This window comes from Stegostoma tigrinum, chromosome 1, assembly GCF_030684315.1.
Source record: "Stegostoma tigrinum isolate sSteTig4 chromosome 1, sSteTig4.hap1, whole genome shotgun sequence".
Taxonomy (NCBI): domain Eukaryota; kingdom Metazoa; phylum Chordata; class Chondrichthyes; order Orectolobiformes; family Stegostomatidae; genus Stegostoma; species Stegostoma tigrinum.
Window position 1 is genome coordinate 37,508,054 of NC_081354.1, and position 19,077 is coordinate 37,527,130.

The 19,077-nt window shown below is 42.3% G+C and overlaps 2 protein-coding genes across 2 annotated transcripts in view; one reads left to right on the top strand and one right to left on the bottom strand.

The window, feature by feature from the left end:
* gtf2e2 (general transcription factor IIE, polypeptide 2, beta) overlaps positions 1-19,077 on the top strand; it is an 82,000-nt gene that overhangs the window by 36,127 nt on the left and 26,796 nt on the right. The window contains exon 3 of the mRNA XM_048538406.2: positions 17,145-17,230. Coding sequence (XP_048394363.1) covers positions 17,145-17,230 — 86 coding nt within the window. The remainder of the gene's footprint in view (positions 1-17,144; positions 17,231-19,077) is intronic.
* smim18 (small integral membrane protein 18) lies at positions 7,405-13,938 on the bottom strand. The gene is made up of 2 exons (XM_048538417.2): positions 13,504-13,938; positions 7,405-7,874 (listed from the first exon to the last, which is right to left on the bottom strand). The coding sequence occupies exon 2, from the start codon at positions 7,823-7,825 to the stop codon at positions 7,532-7,534; it is 294 nt and encodes a 97-aa protein (XP_048394374.1). The 5' UTR covers positions 7,826-7,874; positions 13,504-13,938; the 3' UTR covers positions 7,405-7,531.

Consider the following 19,077-nt stretch of genomic DNA (forward strand, 5'->3'; position numbering starts at 1 on the left):
ATGAGGTTAGTAGGTAGCTGGGGGTGCGGCGTGGGGTGGGAGGAAGGGATGGGTGAGAGGAAGAGCCGGTTAGGGAGGCAGAGACAGGTTGGACTGGTTTTGGGATGCAGTGGGTGGGGGGGAAGAGCTGGGCTGGTTGTGTGGTGCAGTGGGGGGAGGGGACGAACTGGGCTGGTTTAGGGATGCAGTAGGGGAAGGGGAGATTTTGAAACTGGTGAAGTCCACATTGATACCATATGGCTGCAGGGTTCCCAGGCGGAATATGAGTTGCAGTTCCTGCAACCTTCGGGCGGCATCATTGTGGCAGTGCAGGAGGCCCATGATGGACATGTCATCTAGAGAATGGGAGGGGAAGTGGAAATGGTTTGCGACTGGGAGGTGCAGTTGTTTGTTGCGAACTGAGCGGAGGTGTTCTGCAAAGTGGTCCCCAAGCCTCCGCTTGGTTTCCCCAATGTAGAGGAAGCCGCACCGGGTACAGTGGATGCAGTATACCACATTGGCAGATGTGCAGGTGAACCTCTGCTTAATGTGGAATGTCATCTTGGGGCCTGGGATAGGGGTGTGGGAGGAGGTGTGGGGACAAGTGTAGCATTTCCTGCGGTTGCAGGGGAAGGTGCCGGGTGTGGTGGGGTTGGAGGGCAGTGTGGAGCAAACAGGGGAGTCACGGAGAGAGTGGTCTCTCCGGAAAGCAGACAGGGGAGGGGATGGAAAAATGTCTTGGGTGGTGGGGTCGGATTGTAAATGGCGGAAGTGTCGGAGGATGATGCGTTGTATCCGGAGGTTGGTAGGGTGGTGTGTGAGGATGAAGGGCATCCTCTTAGGGCGGTTGTGGCGGGGGCGGGGTGTGAGGGATGTGTTGCGGGAAATACGGGAGACGCGGTCAAGGGCGTTCTCGATCACTGTGGGGGGAAAGTTGCGGTTCTTAAAGAACTTGGACATCTGGGATGTGCGGGAGTGGAATGTCTTATCGTGGGAGCAGATGCGGCGGAGGCGGAAGAATTGGGAATAGGGGATGGAATTTTTGCAGGAGGGTGGTTGGGAGGAGGTGTATTCTAGGTAGCTGTGGGAGTCGGTGGGCTTGAAATGGACATCAGTTACAAGCTGGTTGCCTGAGATGGAGACTGAGAGGTCCAGGAAGGTGAGGGATGTGCTGGAGATGGCCCAGGTGAACTGAAGGTTGGGGTGGAAGGTGTTGGTGAAGTGGATGAACTGTTCGAGCTCCTCTGGGGAGCAAGAGGCGGCGCCGATACAGTCATCAATGTACCGGAGGAAGAGGTGGGGTTTGGGGCCTGTGTAGGTGCGGAAGAGGGACTGTTCCACGTAACCTACAAAGAGGCAGGCATAGCTGGGGCCCATGCGGGTGCCCATGGCCACCCCCTTAGTCTGTAGGAAGTGGGCCTGCCCTGGTCGACCCATCGTCTCAGCCTGCTCCTGCCCCACCGAACTCATCTCCACCTATCTGGACTCCATTTTCTCCCCTTTGTTCCAGGAACTCCCCACCTACGTCCGTGACACCACCCACGCCCTCCACCTCCTCCAGGACTTCCAATTCCCTGGCCCCCAACACCTCATATTCACCATGGACGTCCAGTCCCTGTACACCTGCATTCCGCATGGAGATGGCCTCAAGGCACTCCGCTTCTTCCTGTCCCGCAGGCCCGACCAGTCCCCCTCCACCGACACTCTCATCCGCCTAGCTGAACTCGTCCTCACACTCAACAACTTCTCTTTTGACTCCTCCCACTTCCTACAGACTCAGGGGGTGGCCATGGGCCCCAGCTATGCCTGCCTCTTTGTAGGTTACGTGGAACAGTCCCTCTTCCGCACCGACACAGGCCCCAAACCCCACCTCTTCCTCCGGTACATTGATGACTGTATCGGCGCTGCCTCTTGCTCCCCAGAGGAGCTCGAACAGTTCATCCACTTCACCAACACCTTCCACCCCAACCTTCAGTTCACCTGGGCCATCTCCAGCACATCCCTCACCTTCCTGGACCTCTCAGTCTCCATCTCAGGCAACCAGCTTGTAACTGATGTCCATTTCAAGCCCACCGAGTCCCACAGCTACCTAGAATACACCTCCTCCCACCCACCCTCCTGCAAAAATTCCATCCCCTATTCCCAATTCCTCCGCCTCCGCCGCATCTGCTCCCACGATAAGACATTCCACTCCCGCACATCCCAGATGTCCAAGTTCTTTAAGGACCGCAACTTTCCCCCCACAGTGATCGAGAACACCCTTGACCGCGTCTCCCGTATTTCCCGCAACACATCCCTCACACCCCGCCCCCGCCACAACCGCCCTAAGAGGATCCCCCTCGTCCTCACACACCACCCTACCAACCTCCGGATACAACGCATCATCCTCCGACACTTCCGCCATTTACAATCCGACCCCACCACCCAAGACATTTTTCCATCCCCTCCCCTGTCTGCTTTCCGGAGAGACCACTCTCTCCGTGACTCCCTTGTTCGCTCCACACTGCCCTCCAACCCCACCACACCCGGCACCTTCCCCTGCAACCGCAGGAAATGCTACACTTGTCCCCACACCTCCTCCCTCACCCCTATCCCAGGCCCCAAGATGACATTCCACATTAATCAGAGGTTCACCTGCACATCTGCCAATGTGGTATACTGCATCCACTGTACCCGGTGCGGCTTCCTCTACATTGGGGAAACCAAGCGGAGGCTTGGGGACCACTTTGCAAAACACCTCCACTCAGTTCGCAACAAACAACTGCACCTCCCAGTTGCAACCATTTCCACTCCCCCTCCCATTCTTTAGATGACATGTCCATCATGGGCCTCCTGCAGTGCCACAATGATGCCACCCGAAGGTTGCAGGAACTGCAACTCATATTCCGCCTGGGAACCCTGCAGCCATATGGTATCAATGTGGACTTCACCAGTTTCAAAATCTCCCCTTCCCCTACTGCATCCCTAAACCAGCCTAGTTCTTCCCCTCCCCCCACTGCACCACACAACCAGCCCAGCTCTTCCCCCCCACCCACTGCATCCCAAAACCAGTCCAACCTGTCTCTGCCTCCCTAACCGGCTCTTCCTCTCACCCATCCCTTCCTCCCACCCCAAGCCGCACCCCCAGCCACCTACTAACCTCATCCCACCTCCTTGACCTGTCCGTCTTCCCTGGACTGACCTATCCCCTCCCTACGTCCCCACCTATACTCTCTCCACCTATTTTCTTTACTCTCCATCTTCGGTCCGCCTCCCCCTCTCTCCCTATTTATTCCAGTTCCCTCTCCCCATCCCCCTCTCTGATGTAGGGTCTAGGCCCAAAACGTCAGCTTTTGTGCTCCTGAGATGCTGCTTGGCCTGCTGTGTTCATCCAGCCTCACATTTTATTAGCTGCCAATGTTGTATCTGGCTCTATTCAACGTGAAAGTGCTATTTAATAACGTTCCAATAAAGAAACACAGGATAGAGTGACTATAATTGTATGTCATGTTTGAAAATAATGTATTTAAATCCAAGTTAAGATCTTGCGCAAAAAAAAAGCAAACTGCACAGGGTGGAGGGTCGATTTGGGCCAAGTAGATTCAGAAGCTATATGAAAGCGTGTAACAATGGACAAGCAATGGCAAGTGTTTAAAAAATGAATATATTATTTGCAACAAATATACATTATTTATGGTTTAAAATCCCCGCAGAAGAAATGATTTATGTACGGATAAGGACTGATAAAAAAAGTGTCCAGTGGACGAGCTGAAGATTATATTAGATCAAGGAAAGACTGTGTTGATTTTGCCAGAAAGAGGAGGATGCCTATTGATTGGGAAGAATTTAGAATTCAGAAAAGGAGAAATTGATCAGAAAAGAATATATAACAATGGATTAGCAAGAGACACTAAAACGGACTGTAAGAGTTTTTTTTAATAGTAAGATATTAATGAAAGCAAGTGTTAGCCCAGAAGAGGCAGAGGTGAAGTTATAGTGGGGAATAGAAAACATAAATAAAATTATATCAAAAACACATTCCAGAAACATCAAGGAACCAAGGGCCAAACAGATTGAGGGCCTTTTTAAAAGAAATCAATACTATATCATTCCATATACTACTGGATTAAGGGACAAACTAGCAACTAATACCTGGACCCAATGACTCACATCCTAACTAAGGTGGAAGAGGGCAGACATTTTTGATTTTACAGAAAACTCAGATAATAGAGAACTGTTCCCATCAAGCATTGTTTGTCAGGTAACTGAACATCTTGGAGTTGGAAACAAATAGAGAAGTATTTTGATCTCCACCAGTACAAGAGTTGCCTGACTGTTCTCTGCAGTCAAAACCAATTTTAAATCTGAATAAAATCGGCTTGTCTTTCCTCCAGTTGTTGTAAGCAGTTACTTTTACTGATCAGTCAGAGACTTTTGATGAATGAACCAGCCACCTTGCGTCTCTTGCAAAACCAGAGGAAGCATCTGGAGAAAGACGGCTATAAATCAATGTTCTGACCAGCATGAGAGTCATAAAGATCATCTCTGCAACCTGTGAATAGAACTGAACTTTTTTCCAGCTTTCCTCTGCCCATAGTTTACTTTTTCCCACAATAGAACAAAAGGTTGTGGATGCTGTAGATCTGAAACAAAAACAGAAATTGCTGTCAAAACTCACAGGTCTGGCAGCATTAGTGGGAAGAAACCAGAGGAAATGTTTCAAGTCTAGTGATTATTATTCAGACCTTTTCTTTCCATGTCTGTTTGTCTGTGTGCAAAGGAGAGTTTAGAATGGAATTAAAATTTAATTTGTATAATATGCTTGAGCTTTTAATTGTTTTCCTGTAGCTAGAGTCTAATTACTTGTAATAAATCATAATTATTCAGTACCAAAACCTGGTCCATAATTTCTATCAACATGGATCTGAAGATCAGTTAAATTGGGGAATCTTGTGTACTTGTTATAAAACCTTTTCAGGTTTTGTGATGACTCCAGGAAAACTATGGTTTCCTGGTTGCTACAGCTTCCTTTAACATTTGGTATCTGTGACTCTTTCTTTCTTATCATTCCTTATCCATACATATCCTAACTCGTTTAAACCTGGACTAAGTGCACTCTCTTTTTTTCTACCCTCCCTTTCCTAATTCATGATGTTCACTGTAAGAGTTATAGAATCATTAGTGATTATGCAGCACAGAATCTAGGACCAGGAAGCATATTCACAGACTAGGGGATCATCTAGTTAGGACAGAGATGAGGAGAAATTTCTTCTCTCAGATGTTAGCAAATCTGTGAAGTTTTTCACCATAGAAGGCTGTCGAGACTGGGTTGTTAATTATATGCAAGGATGAGAAACTTTTAAAATCAATAAGGGAATCTAGGGTTATGGGGAAAAGGTAGGGGAATGGATTTGAAGATTATCGTAGCCATGAGTCAACTGAATTCCCTTTCCCTATCTGAAATTGAATAAATACATTCATTATGTTAGCATCTTTTTGACCTTGATGAGCTTTTAACTACATATCTATGCCTACCAAATTTATCTACTTCCATAACATCACTAGCTTTCCCTCTGCTTCAACTTATTTGCTGCTGAAAACTTCAAATATGTTTTAGTTATTCCTATCCCTGACTATTCTAACATGCTTCTGACTGGCTTCCTACCTTCCACAATCAATAAACTTGATGTAATGCAAAACTCTGCTGCCTAGTCCTAACTTGCAACAAGTCCCATTCAGCTGTCTGTTTTTGCTTATTCACATAATTCCTGTAGAGCTTCTCCTTTGACTGTGTCTCTGTAGCATCCAAACTCTAGGTCTTAGACAAACCCAGTATTTTAATTCTTCCACTTTTGACTGACATGCCTTCAGCTGCCAAGTCCTTAGATTAGGAATTACCTATTAAACACCCCTAATTCTCTACATTTATGCTGTCTTTTCAAGTGTTCTGTAAAATTTACCTTCCTTACCAAGTTATGTTCAAATGTTTCCTTTATGTAGCTTTTGTCAATTGTTTTATAACTCCTGTTAAATATTCTAAGTTGTGTTATTTGTTTCAGCCTGAAACTACCTCAATAGATCCAACTGAATCGTTGCCATGGCAAGCAATCTTTGTACAATTGTAGCTTCTTTTCAGTGATAATTTACTTTAATTCCGATTGCAAACAGGCATGATCAGTGCAACACCAAGAAGAGTCTTCAGAGCCGAGAAATAAATTGATTGCTTTGCCTTTCCTAGACATACCCAGGAAGTTGAGCTTAAGCTCTATATCAACTCACTGAATTTGTATGCCCTGACAAATCAAAGCAGGTACAGATCCAGATATTTATCCAGATCCTGTAACTGAACTGAATCTTTACTGTTTGAATATTTTCCAATTAGAAATGATTGTCCAATTCAAAGTTCTCTGCTGCTTAGTTATCTTTTGTTGTTACACTCAGTTCCATGAATGAAGTTAACTAGCAGGGCTGGAACTTGATTCCCGTCTCTAAATTCCTTTGAATCTGTGAAGTCACTTCTGAGGGCAGTTAATCGTCAAACACGTTGTTCTCTGGGTATGAAGTTACAAGTAGACCAAACCAAGTATGAAATTGAAACTTCTGATGGCCAATTATTGAGTGCCTGGAACCCTCTGGAAAAATACAGCTGAGTTTAGAGTCTGACACTTTGGAAGGTCCCACCTCACTTAATTGAGTAATTAATAAGGAAAAGTTAGAGAGATTAAAAAACAGTTATAACACCTGACTAACCATAAATTTCACCAATGCCTTGACTCTACCTTGTCCTCATGTATACCTGACCCTCCACCTCATACTCTCACTCTCCCCACCCCAGATCCTCATGAACTTCCTTAACCAGATCTATTTTAGCTCTTCAACAGTCTCTAATCTGTCCTGAGGCCCCTTACCTGCCAGGTACTGTACTTATTTGCCTGCTATACTCTTCTTGTGTACCTCGCATCCTAGGCCCCTTCACTACCTTAACTACTAAGAGGTGGTAAGTGTAAGTCAAGCTGACTTTAGGCCTTTTAAATGTGGAGTATGGTGGTTACTGCTGTGCAAGAGGATGTGGTTTCAGATTCAATGAGTGAATTCCTGAACTGAACTGTACTGGTTTGGCTGGGAAGACCCTGGCTCAGTGCTTCACTTAGGAAAGCTCCTCCAAAGTGGACAATTTTTTTCACTGATCTGCGTTGAAAATAGGGATTGTGACCCAGATCTGAAGATTTGCGCCATTGTCCTTTGTTGTTCTCTGAACGGTTTCCACGTTATTAACTGAATCTAATGGATCCATATCACTGTTGTACAGAAACTTCAGAGTGCTCATTTTAATTTGAGGGACTCTGGAATCGGATTGATAAAACACTTATTTCTTTAAGTCACCTTTTGTATTTGAAGATTAATTTAACTCCATTAACTTTTTTTTAGTAAGACTCTGATCTTGTATACTATGCTGACTATTTCACCAAATTCTTTCTCGTTCGTTTTGATATCAAATGGCAATAAATTTCCATCTGACATGATTTATTTTATTTTGATTTGTATATCATGATAAATCATTTTCTATACCATTTCAACTTTGTCTTTTCATAGTACTCATCACAATTCTTGCAGCTTGGGGTTCATTTTCCAGACTTTCTAAACTTTTGCTCTTTGTACAAAAGCAGCAAAGAAGCAGTTCATGGAGAAATGCTAATAAAACCAGGCTAATTACAGTGAGAACAAACAGCAGCAAAATAAGAAAGAAAGCAATCTTCCAGCTATCATTAAACAGCTGCATCTGCTGGACTTGAAATTCAGTGTCTTGATTTATAGATGTGGCATCGTTGATCACAAACCAAGTTTGACTAAAGTTATTGCCTGCCATTTTTAGAAATGGATGTTCCAGAGGTGGTCTTCAGATCAGAAATATGAACCTATAAAAAGAAGGAAACGTACTGGATATTATTCATTTTATGCAAAAGCTTTGTAACTTAGCATATCTCTTACTCCTCCATCACTAGAAGCCAGATGAGCAACCCCAGTTCAATAATTAATATAGAAGAACATGAAAGGCACGTACCTGAAAGTTATATGCATGGTAAACAGAAGCAGCAGTATGGTTTTGACATCCAAAACAATACTGCTATGAATTGACAAATTCAAAGTCCTACTGCAATCATGGACAAAGCTGGAGAATTAAACAACTAATACAAGGATGCAAATTCATGGATGTTCCCATTTTCAAGGATAGTGAGGCCTAACCTCCGGTGCAAAACACTATCATCAAGCATTCCTAACAATTTTAATTTCGCCAGATGTGCTTCTTGAATGATCTTTCTTGACGTCTTCCTGAATCTTCACCACTACAGATGGCTGTCTCGATTCAATTGAATTTACTGCATTTGTTGTCAAGAAATGGTTGAATATGCTGGGCACAGTAAAGGCTACATTATTCCAGTGACAACACAGTGCAAATTTTCCTGCTTCTCTGATGCTGCCTGGCCTGCTGTGTTCCTCCAGCTCCATGCTTTGTTATCTCTGACTCCAGCATTTGCAGTTCTTGCTATCTCTCATCCCAATAACAATCCAACTTAGAACATAGAACATAGAACAGTACAGCACAGAACAGGCCCTTCAGCCCACAATGTTGTGCCGACCATTGATCCTCATGGATGCACCCTCAAATTTCTGTGACCATATGCATGTCCAGCAGTCTCTTAAATGACCCCAATGACCTTGCTTCCACAACTGCTGCTGGCAACGCATTCCATGCTCTCACAACTCTCTGCGTAAAGAACCTGCCTCTGACATCCCCTCTATACTTTCCACCAACCAGCTTAAAACTATGACCCCTCGTGCTAGCCATTTCTGCCCTGGGAAATAGTCTCTGGCTATCGACTCTATCTATGCCTCTCATTATCTTGTATACCTCAATTAGGTCCCCTCTCCTCCTCCTTTTCTCCAATGAAAAGAGACCGAGCTCAGTCAACCTCTCTTCATAAGATAAGCCCTCCAGTCCAGGCAGCATCCTGGTAAACCTCCTCTGAACCCTCTCCAAAGCATCCACATCTTTCCTATAATAGGGCGCCCAGAACTGGACTTAACAGCTGTCCTCCTGAACTAGCCATATCTTTAGCCAGGCTATTCCAGTGTAGCTACAAACTGCCATAGTGTCTTGGTCAAATTATTGTCTGAATGGATAATTCCCAATCTGGGGCAAGAATGACATGAAGACAGCGTTCGATCAGTTGTTGGAATTGAGAAGTTTAGAGAGAACTAAGTGGAAAGACGAAGTGAATGTGATGTAGTAGTAAAATCTGACCTTGAACAGATGGAGCAGAGTATACTTTCTCAGCTACCAAGAACACAGATAATTGCATAAACACAATCAGTTGAAAAATCTAAACAATGCCCACAAGGCATGAAAGAATTTATTTTGGAGGAAAAAAGGCTGAATGGATAATAAGATGTATACAGAGAAAGTACATACTTATATTAGTGTTTCAGGATAGGTACTGTTACTGGGAAATGTGACAAGTGGTGTTACATATGAATACTGTCTTTACTATTATAATTGTGTTATTTTTTCTTCCAAAGAATTTGGTGCTTCCAACTAACACAACATCAGACTGCATTATTAACAATGCCAGAATTTCTTCTTTTATTTAAAATATTGAACGATTACCCTGTGAACATTTCTTCAAAACTTAAACAATGATGTATCTGAAAATATTGATGTTTGATGTAAAACATAATCACTTGCCTTATATAAATGTTGGTAGAATATTTTAAGGGAAGAAAATATACCTCTTCACAGTGGGGGGAAAAAATGCATATACAGAAGATCTACTTGTCATCCCATCTTTTTATCTTAGCTGCATATGCTAACCGGGTTTCTTTTACATCTTGTTGTTACTGCGTGAGATGTTTCAACAGGGTCTTATTTCCATTTGTTTCTGACTCAGTTTCCTTATTCTGAGTTGGGTAACTGCGCAATTTACACCTGAAAGCAGAAATTGGGGCTCTGCTCTTCATCACTGTAATCTTGGATAAAATGTTCAACGAAGTGCTGTCTTCAGTGGAACAGGTAGTAATTCTGGTGCAAAGTAAGTGCTTGCTTAAGTAACATCAGCACAAATCATATTTAAGACGCTAAGCGGTTAGATATGCCCCGCACCAGGGAGTCAGAAATCTGTTACCTCGTGGACCTTATTTGCCCGTAGTTACAGCATGAGAGTTCATACATTTAGGGGAGTTTAATTTTATATTTGGAAGTTTGCTGTAGGAGAAAGATCAGTTTTATGAAAATAATTGGGAGAAGGAAAATGTTTCTTTTCAATTTCTTCGAGCACTTCTAGATATTTTCTAGCCAATTTTCCTTTGAGATTTTATTGCACACTTCTAGAAGAGAGAGAACTTGAACCTAAGCCTCTTGGTTTAAGTGTTATCACTGCACTAGAAGAGCTGTTTTTGAGCACTTTATTTGTTTTAAAAATACTGGAAATATTGCTAGAAATATTATTTTTAAACTGGCAATCAAGAATCATTCAGTTGATAAGAATTCTTTCATTTTATAGTTAGAAGCAAAAAACTGCAATGATGAATGTGTTGGGCATCGATAGTAGGAGTATGGAATGAAGCAGTTGGAAATGAAGTCATATATTGATACTTTACAGAATATGTCCAACCAGAGTTGTTCATTCTGACACTTCCAATAAAGTCTGGTTAAGATGAGAGTACAAAATACAAAGCCAAGTGTGGTAGAAATCACCACAAAACAGATGAAAGCCATGCACAGAATGTCTTGACTTACCTTTTTATGTTTTGATAGGGTACTGACTGGCCTGTGTTTCGAACGCTTCTCAGCTTTTACTACAGATTTCCAACATTTAATATCTTTCCTTTTTACAATTTAAAGTTGAAAGTTTGATGTTGGAAGCAGTACAAGTAGTGCTAGATGATAAGTTAAATAATTTTCCACTTACAGATTTGTTTATGAGCTGAGGGTGAGCTCCCCACGCTCTAGCATAAATATTACGTACAGGCCTGCCTCCAGTTCACCCCATATTCCAGTCATTATGCCTTTAATTATTGTGCATTGTAATTTCCACTGCTGGCCACGAGGAAATTCCCTGTCATATTGCTACTGATCATTGCGTCTGGCACTTTGCAGTATTGGCAGAGCTATCAGGAATGGTGGCCAAGGTCAATACTGTGGAAGGCCTGGGTGGGAAGAGCAACCTAGGAGTGGGGCACAATTTGGACAATCAAGAAGGGATGAGTGAGGAAGATGTTGGAAAATTTAATCTGATTGGTGTTAAAGATAATAAAATGTGAGGCTGGATGAACATAGCAGGCCAAGCAGCATCTCAGGAGCACAAAAGCTGACGTTTCGGGCCTAGACCCTTCATTGGTGTTAAAGGTCTCTTCCATTCAACACCTCACTTCATTGAGCAGCAGTTGGGTGCAGGTCTCTCCTGCCTGTTAATTTGGGGCCAGGCCCTTTAATCTGTAGGGGAATCAGCGGTTACAGGAGAAAACTCTAGAATGTGGACATGCGGCATGTTGGATCAGCCGTGATCCTACTGAACCGTGGAGCAGGCTTGAAGAGCTGAATGGCCTACTTGTTCCTATTTCTTACGGTCGTAAGACAGCATGGTATAGACAACTCACTGTGGAGCTGGAGGAACACAGCAGGCCAGGCAGCATCGGAGGAACAGGAAAGTTCACGTTTCAGGTTGGAACCCTTCAGAAATGGGGAAGGGAAAGGGAACTCAGAGTAAATAGAGAGAGGAGAGGTGGGGCTGGAAATCGTAGATGGGATGGTGATAGTTGAGTGCAGGTAGAGAGTGGTGGGTATTGGTCAGTGAGGTGGGAGGAGCTGATAAGTGGGAGAGAAGATGGACAGGTTGTGTCAAGTCAAGGAGGTGGGGATGAGGAGGAGGGTTGGGCATAGGATGAGCCTGGGATGGGGAGATTCTGAAACTGGTAAAATCCACGTTTATGCCATTGTGCTGTAGGATCCTGAGGTGGAATATGAGGTGTTGCTCCTCCAGTTTGCAGGTGGCATCATTGTGACACTGGAGGCGGTTCAGAATGGAAATGTCATCCAGGGAGTGGGAGGAAGTGTTGAAATGGTTCGCAACCAAAAGGTGTTGTCGCTTTTTGTGAACAGAGCACAGGTGGTCTTACGAAACAGTTTCCAAGCCTCTGCTTGGTTTCACCAATGTAGAGGAGGCCACATTGGGAACAGTGGATGCAATAGACTGTTGACGGATCCCCACCACTCCCTGCCTGCACTCGGGTATCGTCATCCCACCTACCTTCTCCAGCCCCACCCTTCCTTTCTCTAATTACCTCTGAGCTCCCGTCCCCCTCCCAATTTCTGAAGAAGGGCCCAACCTGAAATGTCAACTTTCCTTGCTCCTCTGTTGCTTGGCCTGCTGTGTTCCTCCAGCTCCACACTGTGTTATCCCTGACTCCAGCATCAGCAGTTCTTACTGTCGCTGAGTAAGACAGCATGGTGCTCTGTTTACAGGTCAATCCATTTACTTCCCCATTTCTGGGTAGTAAATAAAATCCATCCCCTGAGTTAATGCTTATTTCTAACTCTCATTTGTTAGAACTAAAGCCTACTTTGTTCCAAGGTATAAAACTATAAAGATTTCTTTAATAAGTGTTACTTGAAATTTATCACATACCTTAAATGGCAAAATGTCATGAAATACTTAGAGCTGGAAGCATTCTTTAATTTTTTTTTTCCTTTACCTGCGAAGCTTTCTAAGATATAAGTAAAGTAGGCTGTCCTGTGTTTGCTCTGCCATTCAGTAAGATCATGTCTGCTCATCTACTTCAGCTAAGCCTTCACATTGCTCCCCTATTCCTTGAATCCCTTAGTATCCAAAAATGATATGCCTTGAGCATTCTAAATTAATATTTTAACACTATTGAGAATGTTTGTTTCAAGAACTGTATGTGCATAGTATTCAAGACATTGAACTCATATTTTAAATAGGCTAACACTGCTATTAAAATAACATTGTACATAAGACTGTGTTAATCTTTTTTGTGTTAATCTTTGCAATGTAATTTTGCATTGAATCATCTTGCAACTGCAAATCCCAATCTGCAGCCTTTGTTCATGTGAACTGTTTCATTTTAGCAGCCTTGCAGATTACACTGCAAGACCCAAAACAGCAGTATTTCACGTGCTGTCTGTCATTTTTAAAGGTCAAAGCCAGCTATTATATGTTGTTGCTTTCGGAGGAAATTTTAAAATGAGCAGCATTAATTTTTTTCATTTCATTTGTAATGTTGTTAATCACTGATACTAAAAGTTAATTATTCACCTCAAAATTACCGATATGGAAGTGAACGGAAGGGAGCTACAGGCCTGTAATGAAAATCAAGATTGCATTGCAATGATTTCACAAGGTTTCCTGCTGACACAAAAGCTTCAAACAGATGAGCCCTTTACACACCTTTCTTTTGCTCAAATGTAAAAATACTGTTTTTAAGTATTGATTTCCGAACAAATCCTGAATTAGAAAAGAGAACACATACCTTTCTGACAATAGGAGCAGTAGGGTGTTCTTGTAATAGGAAATACCGTAATGTGCTCTATAAATCTTGTAGCCTGTTGTTGATGACTCGAAGGTGGATCTTGTCTGTTATTGGCCAGGAATGGTGTATCTTAATTTATATTGACTCTTGCAGTATGTTTTCAAAACTGTATATTCTTCAGGTTAGAAAGCTCCAGTTTTCTTCTACCAATCTCTGCTACTTTCATTCTGTATATTGCATCATCTCATCTTTTCCACTTGGATGTCTAGTTCATGTTTTTTTTTGTGTCGTCTTATAATTCTCTGATGCATTCTTTCTCTGCAATTTCACTGTTATTTAATTCTTGCTGTTTTAATGACTTTTTTCACACGTTCACTTATCCTTTGCACGAGCAGTGATAGGCAATTCATTTTTAAAGTCTCTTCTTGATTCCTTAACTCTTCATACACTTGCTCTTGAACATAGGAGCAGGAGGAGCTTTTTTAATCAATTATTTATGCTCACCAATCAGTGAGATCATGGCTGATCTGTGACTTATCTAACAGATTTAAAATTAAAAATTGATCTAGTATTAATTGCTTTTGTGTTTGGGTAATATATTGCCCTGGATAGAGGATTGATGAGTAGAAAACAAAGCCACCATAAAGTAGTAGTGATTGCTGGGTGGTGTGAAATGCATTTTAAGGATGGCAGTCTATAACTAATGGAGTTTCACACTGAACAGTGATGGGAACACAATTATTTATAACACAGGTAGTTCTTCCATAATGTGATAGTTGCAGTCTTGCGTAACCTGGTGCTATAGAAAATCAAAGAATAAAACAGCTGAATATTACTTACATTGAGAAATGCTGTAAAGGTCAGAGAGAGGGATTTTGGGGTTCTAGTGCATGAATCACAAAAAGCCAGCATTCAAGCCAGTGGGTAATAGGAGGGGAAATGGGATGTTGGCCTTTATTTCATAAGGGAATTGAGTAACAAACTAAGAGGTTTCCCCCCTACTCCAACTATCGCAGTGAAACTGACGGGTCTGTAATTGCTGGACTTAGCTTTGCACACTTTTCCATCCATCTCTGCTCATATTTAACCTTTAGAGTCCAGCATCACTGTGGTAAATCTATTTGCATTCCTTTCAGGGCCAATATTGCTTCTCTAGACATGGTGCCCAGAACTTATAACATAGTAAGTAAGAATAAGAGTAAGCAATTCTGCCTTTTGAGACTGCTGTTCTATTCAATATGATCATGGCAGATCATCCAGTTCAGTATGGAGTTACACTTTACACTCCATAACTTTTGATTCGTTGAGCCTTGAGAATTGTATCTGTCTGTCTTGAAGTCGTTCAATGTTTGGTCTCACCCACTTTCTCTGGCAGAGAATTCCACAGGATAACCTCGCTGGGTGAAGGCATTTCTCCATTTCTATCCTAAATAATCTACCCATATCCTTAGACCACGATTTCTGATCATTGGGAGCATCCTTCCTGTGTTTATCATGTCATGCCAAGTTTCTATGAGATCCGTCCCTCATCCTTCAAAACTCCAGTCAATCCAGTCTCTCTCTGTTCATACATAGGCCAACCATCCCAGGAATTGACCTGGTAAACCTCCATTATGTTCCTTTCTTAGCCAGAACATCCTTCTTCAAATAGGCATTGCAAATCTGTATTTGTTACTCCAGATGTGGTCTCACCTAGGTCCTGTTTAACAGTGACAAGCCAGCCGTAGTCCTGCATTTGAATTCTCTTGCAATGGCAGCCAAGACATGTTTGCCTTCCTTGCTGCCGGCTGCACCTTCTTGCTTACTTTCAACAATTATTGTAAAAGGGCATCCAGTATCATTGCACCTTCCCTTTCCTAATCTTTTGCCATCCAGATAATCTGCCTTCCTGCTTTTGGTACCAAAGTGGATAACTTCACATTTGTTCCCATTATACTTCATCTTCCATGGATTTGCCCATGCAGTCAACATTTTCAAATTACTCTGAAGTATGTCTGCATCCCCCTTACAGTTCACCTTTACACCCAAATTGTATCATCTGCAGGCTTGGAGACATTATATTTAGTTCCTTGATCCTAATCATCCAAGTACTAATACCTGCAGCTTCTTGCTGCCTGCCTCTCTGTAAATAACTCATTTATTCCTATTCGGATAACAAGGTGTAGCGCTGGATGAACACAGCAGGCCACGCAGCATCAGGGGAGCGGGAAGGCTGACATTTCGGACGTAAGACCCTTCTTCTGAAGAAAGGACTAGGCCCAAAATGTCAGCCTTCCTGCTCCTCTGATGCTGCTTGGCCTGCTGTGTCATTCCAGCTCTACACCTTGTTATCTCAGATTCTCCAGCATCTGCAGCTCCTACTATCTCTGAAACATTTATTCCTACTCCTTGTTTCTTGCCTGCCACTCTGCCCTTCATCCATTTCGTTATACAATCCCCAGTATTACGTGCTTTGCAGGATGTTATTGAAGGCCTTCTCAAAGTACCAAGTTAACCATATCTACTGGTTTCCCCCCCCCCCCCCCCCATCAACTCTACTATTTACATCCCAACATTCTAGTATCAAAGAATCGTACAATCCCTATAGTGCGGAAAGAAACTATTCTGCTATCAAGTCTGTACAACCCTCTAAAGAGAATTCCACCTTGCAGCTGCCCCCCGACCCTATCCCCATAACCCTGCATTTACCATAGCCAACCACAAAACCTACATATGAATACTTTGAGCAATTTAGCTTGGCCAGTCCACTTAATCTGCACATCTTTAGACTGTGGGAGGAAACCAGAGCAGCTGGCAGAAACCCACGCAGACATGGGGAGGACATGCAAATTCCGCATGGATAGTCAACCAAGGCTGGAATCAAACCTGGGTCCCTGGCGTTGTGAGGCAGCAGTGCTAAACACCGAGTCACAGTAGATTTGTGGAATGTGATTTCCCTTTCGTAAATCCATGCTGACTTTGCAATATCCTGTCACTGTTTTCCAAGTGTCAAGCACTTTTAAATCTTTTACAATGGACGCTAGCATTTTCCCTCCTATCAATATCAGGCTGATCAGTCTATAATTCCCTGTTTTCTCTTCACCTCTTCTTTTTTTTAAAATAGTTGAGGTTACATTAGCTGACCTCCAATCTGGAACTGTTCCAGAGTCTATAGACTGCCTTGACACAAAGGGGCAAAACGTGAAACGCTCTTCCTTTTGAACAGCACTGAGAGTACATTTATTGAAGTGCAACAGTTCAAGTTGGGAGCTTGGAATGGACAGCAAATGTAAATGGGCAATAAATCACAGGAAAAACTAATAGAACAGATTTTGCATCTAGGTTTGGAAATCAGCAACATAGTAGAATGGGACTGGAGGAATGGCCTTGTGCACCATGGTAGTGTTAAATCCACAATACCAATGTTTCATAACATGTTCAAACAAATTGATCAACGTAATTTTGGGGGACACTTTTAGCACATTGATATTACTGTGCACCTCTGGGTTATAAGGTCAAGGATTAAGAATGACCTGCCTGTGGAGCTGTGTCACAATATGTTTGAGTAGATTGATTAAAAGATTTTGAAGAATGCTACCACTGTTTTTATATATTTTACTTTTGAAAAAGACATTCTAATAATAAACCCTATTGTTTTACAGAAAATGCATCTTTTGCCTATAGAGCACTTCCAGGGAGTGCTGGATACAAATTTGGTGTACTTGCTAAAATAGTCAACTACATGAAGGTAAATGGCTTCCAATTCTTTCTGCTTGGACTAGTAATTAGCCTTCATAATTTTGCTTAAAATAGGCAATGAACAGTTTTAAATCTCTGCATTTTTGTTGATGTATTGTGAACAAAATCTAATTTGAAATGACTCCAATGAAGCCAGCATCAAGTCACCAAACTTCCCCTTATTTACACATGGAGAGGCCTTGGCACTGATCCTGCTCACTCCGAGCCAACTCTTCGTGTATAACACCTCTGACGCACTTGTTCTATATCCTCCAACCAGGGCTCCCTAATTGAACCAGGTTAACCGCCCCAATCACCTGGCTGACCTTATTACAATCACTACATAATTGGCGTAAGCAAAGTTTCTATCAGATAAAATTTTTCCGGATTCGTTATAGTTAAACTATCTGAATCCCAGCAACCTGGAGTTTGACATTGCAAATGTAATTTGCAACTGAAGTGTCAATTAGCTGAACTAATCCCTTGTATCTACGTTTTGATGTTCTGTTCCCAGCAAACTCTGTTGATCTTCTTGGATGGCTTGCAACTAACTCCACTTCAAAAGATCTCCTGTGTCACTGGGATGTATTCTCCATTCCAGACCATAATTAATGCCACCATTCATCTCCAGTGGCTATCCTTTGTTATGTGGCTCAGTGGGATTACCCTTGACTGTTTGCATTCTTACCTGTTGAGCCATGGCTAGGATATCTCAAGCTCTGTCTTCGGTTTTCACTCAGCACTCTAATGTTCTAGTTTCTACCCTTTCTTCAACAATTAACTTCTGTATGTAAGTCTATTGCTTTCTTTTCCTTACTGAATACTCTTCCACAACCCATTCCCCTGCCTCAACTTGTTTGACACCACTTTCTGTGCATCTCCCTTTGCAACTACCATCAGTGACTCGTCAGCTATCTAGGTACTCTTGCTGTCAAATTTCCCACCAAACCTCATTGTCTTTTCTTCCTTATGGCCCAAATCTTTGATAAAGCTTTTGGTTATCCATTGGTTTCACGGTGGAAACAGTGGTACATAAATATAAGTTTTTAGTAGCTTAATGGTAAAACATTTTCAGAGGATTAGCTTAGTTTAAAAAAAATCCTAAGGAAATGTTTGATCCTTTTTCAATCATTGACCTAAAAATGTATGGGCCATTCTCCACATTGGGAATAGAGGGGAGAAGTGGGAACAGTGTTTGCAGCATTTGGGGTGGCAGTGGCAGGAATCATTTGTTGACAAGAAGTTAGTTGCCTGTGACTACTGCAAAATGTTTCTAACTTTCATGTAATTTTCTATTTGACTTTTCCAACATTTTTCTGTCACTTTTATAGTCATTACTTATCAAAGTTTTTAATAGGTTTACTGAAATTTAGCAGTAGAAATAATCTTTAACAAGCACAAGAAATGCAAGTGCTTTTAATTAAAGGAACTTTTCTTTCATTACTAAATGTCTGCATTCAATTAGTAACCAAAATTCTTTGCATCCTTTCAAGTAAGGTTAAAACGACTTCCTTTTTTGCCACATGTAACAGAAACATAAACTAATGTTCCCTAAGATTGTAAAGGAGGATGAACTGAAATAGAGAACCAAGATAATGTAGTAAATGATTATTCCCAGACACATTCAGTAGAGGCTTGCCACCAATCAAAGGACATTCCACAATAAATTGGGTTAGAAGAGCCTCTGACATCATTTGCTTTGACATCTAAGGCATGCATAAATATCTCAAAACAAATAATTCCTTGTAAAGCAAGATATAATCTTGGATGGTAAATAACATTATGTCAAAGTCAACCACATTCTTCATGATCAAGTTATTGAACACTGGGAGATTTAAAATGAGTTGAAGCTGTACC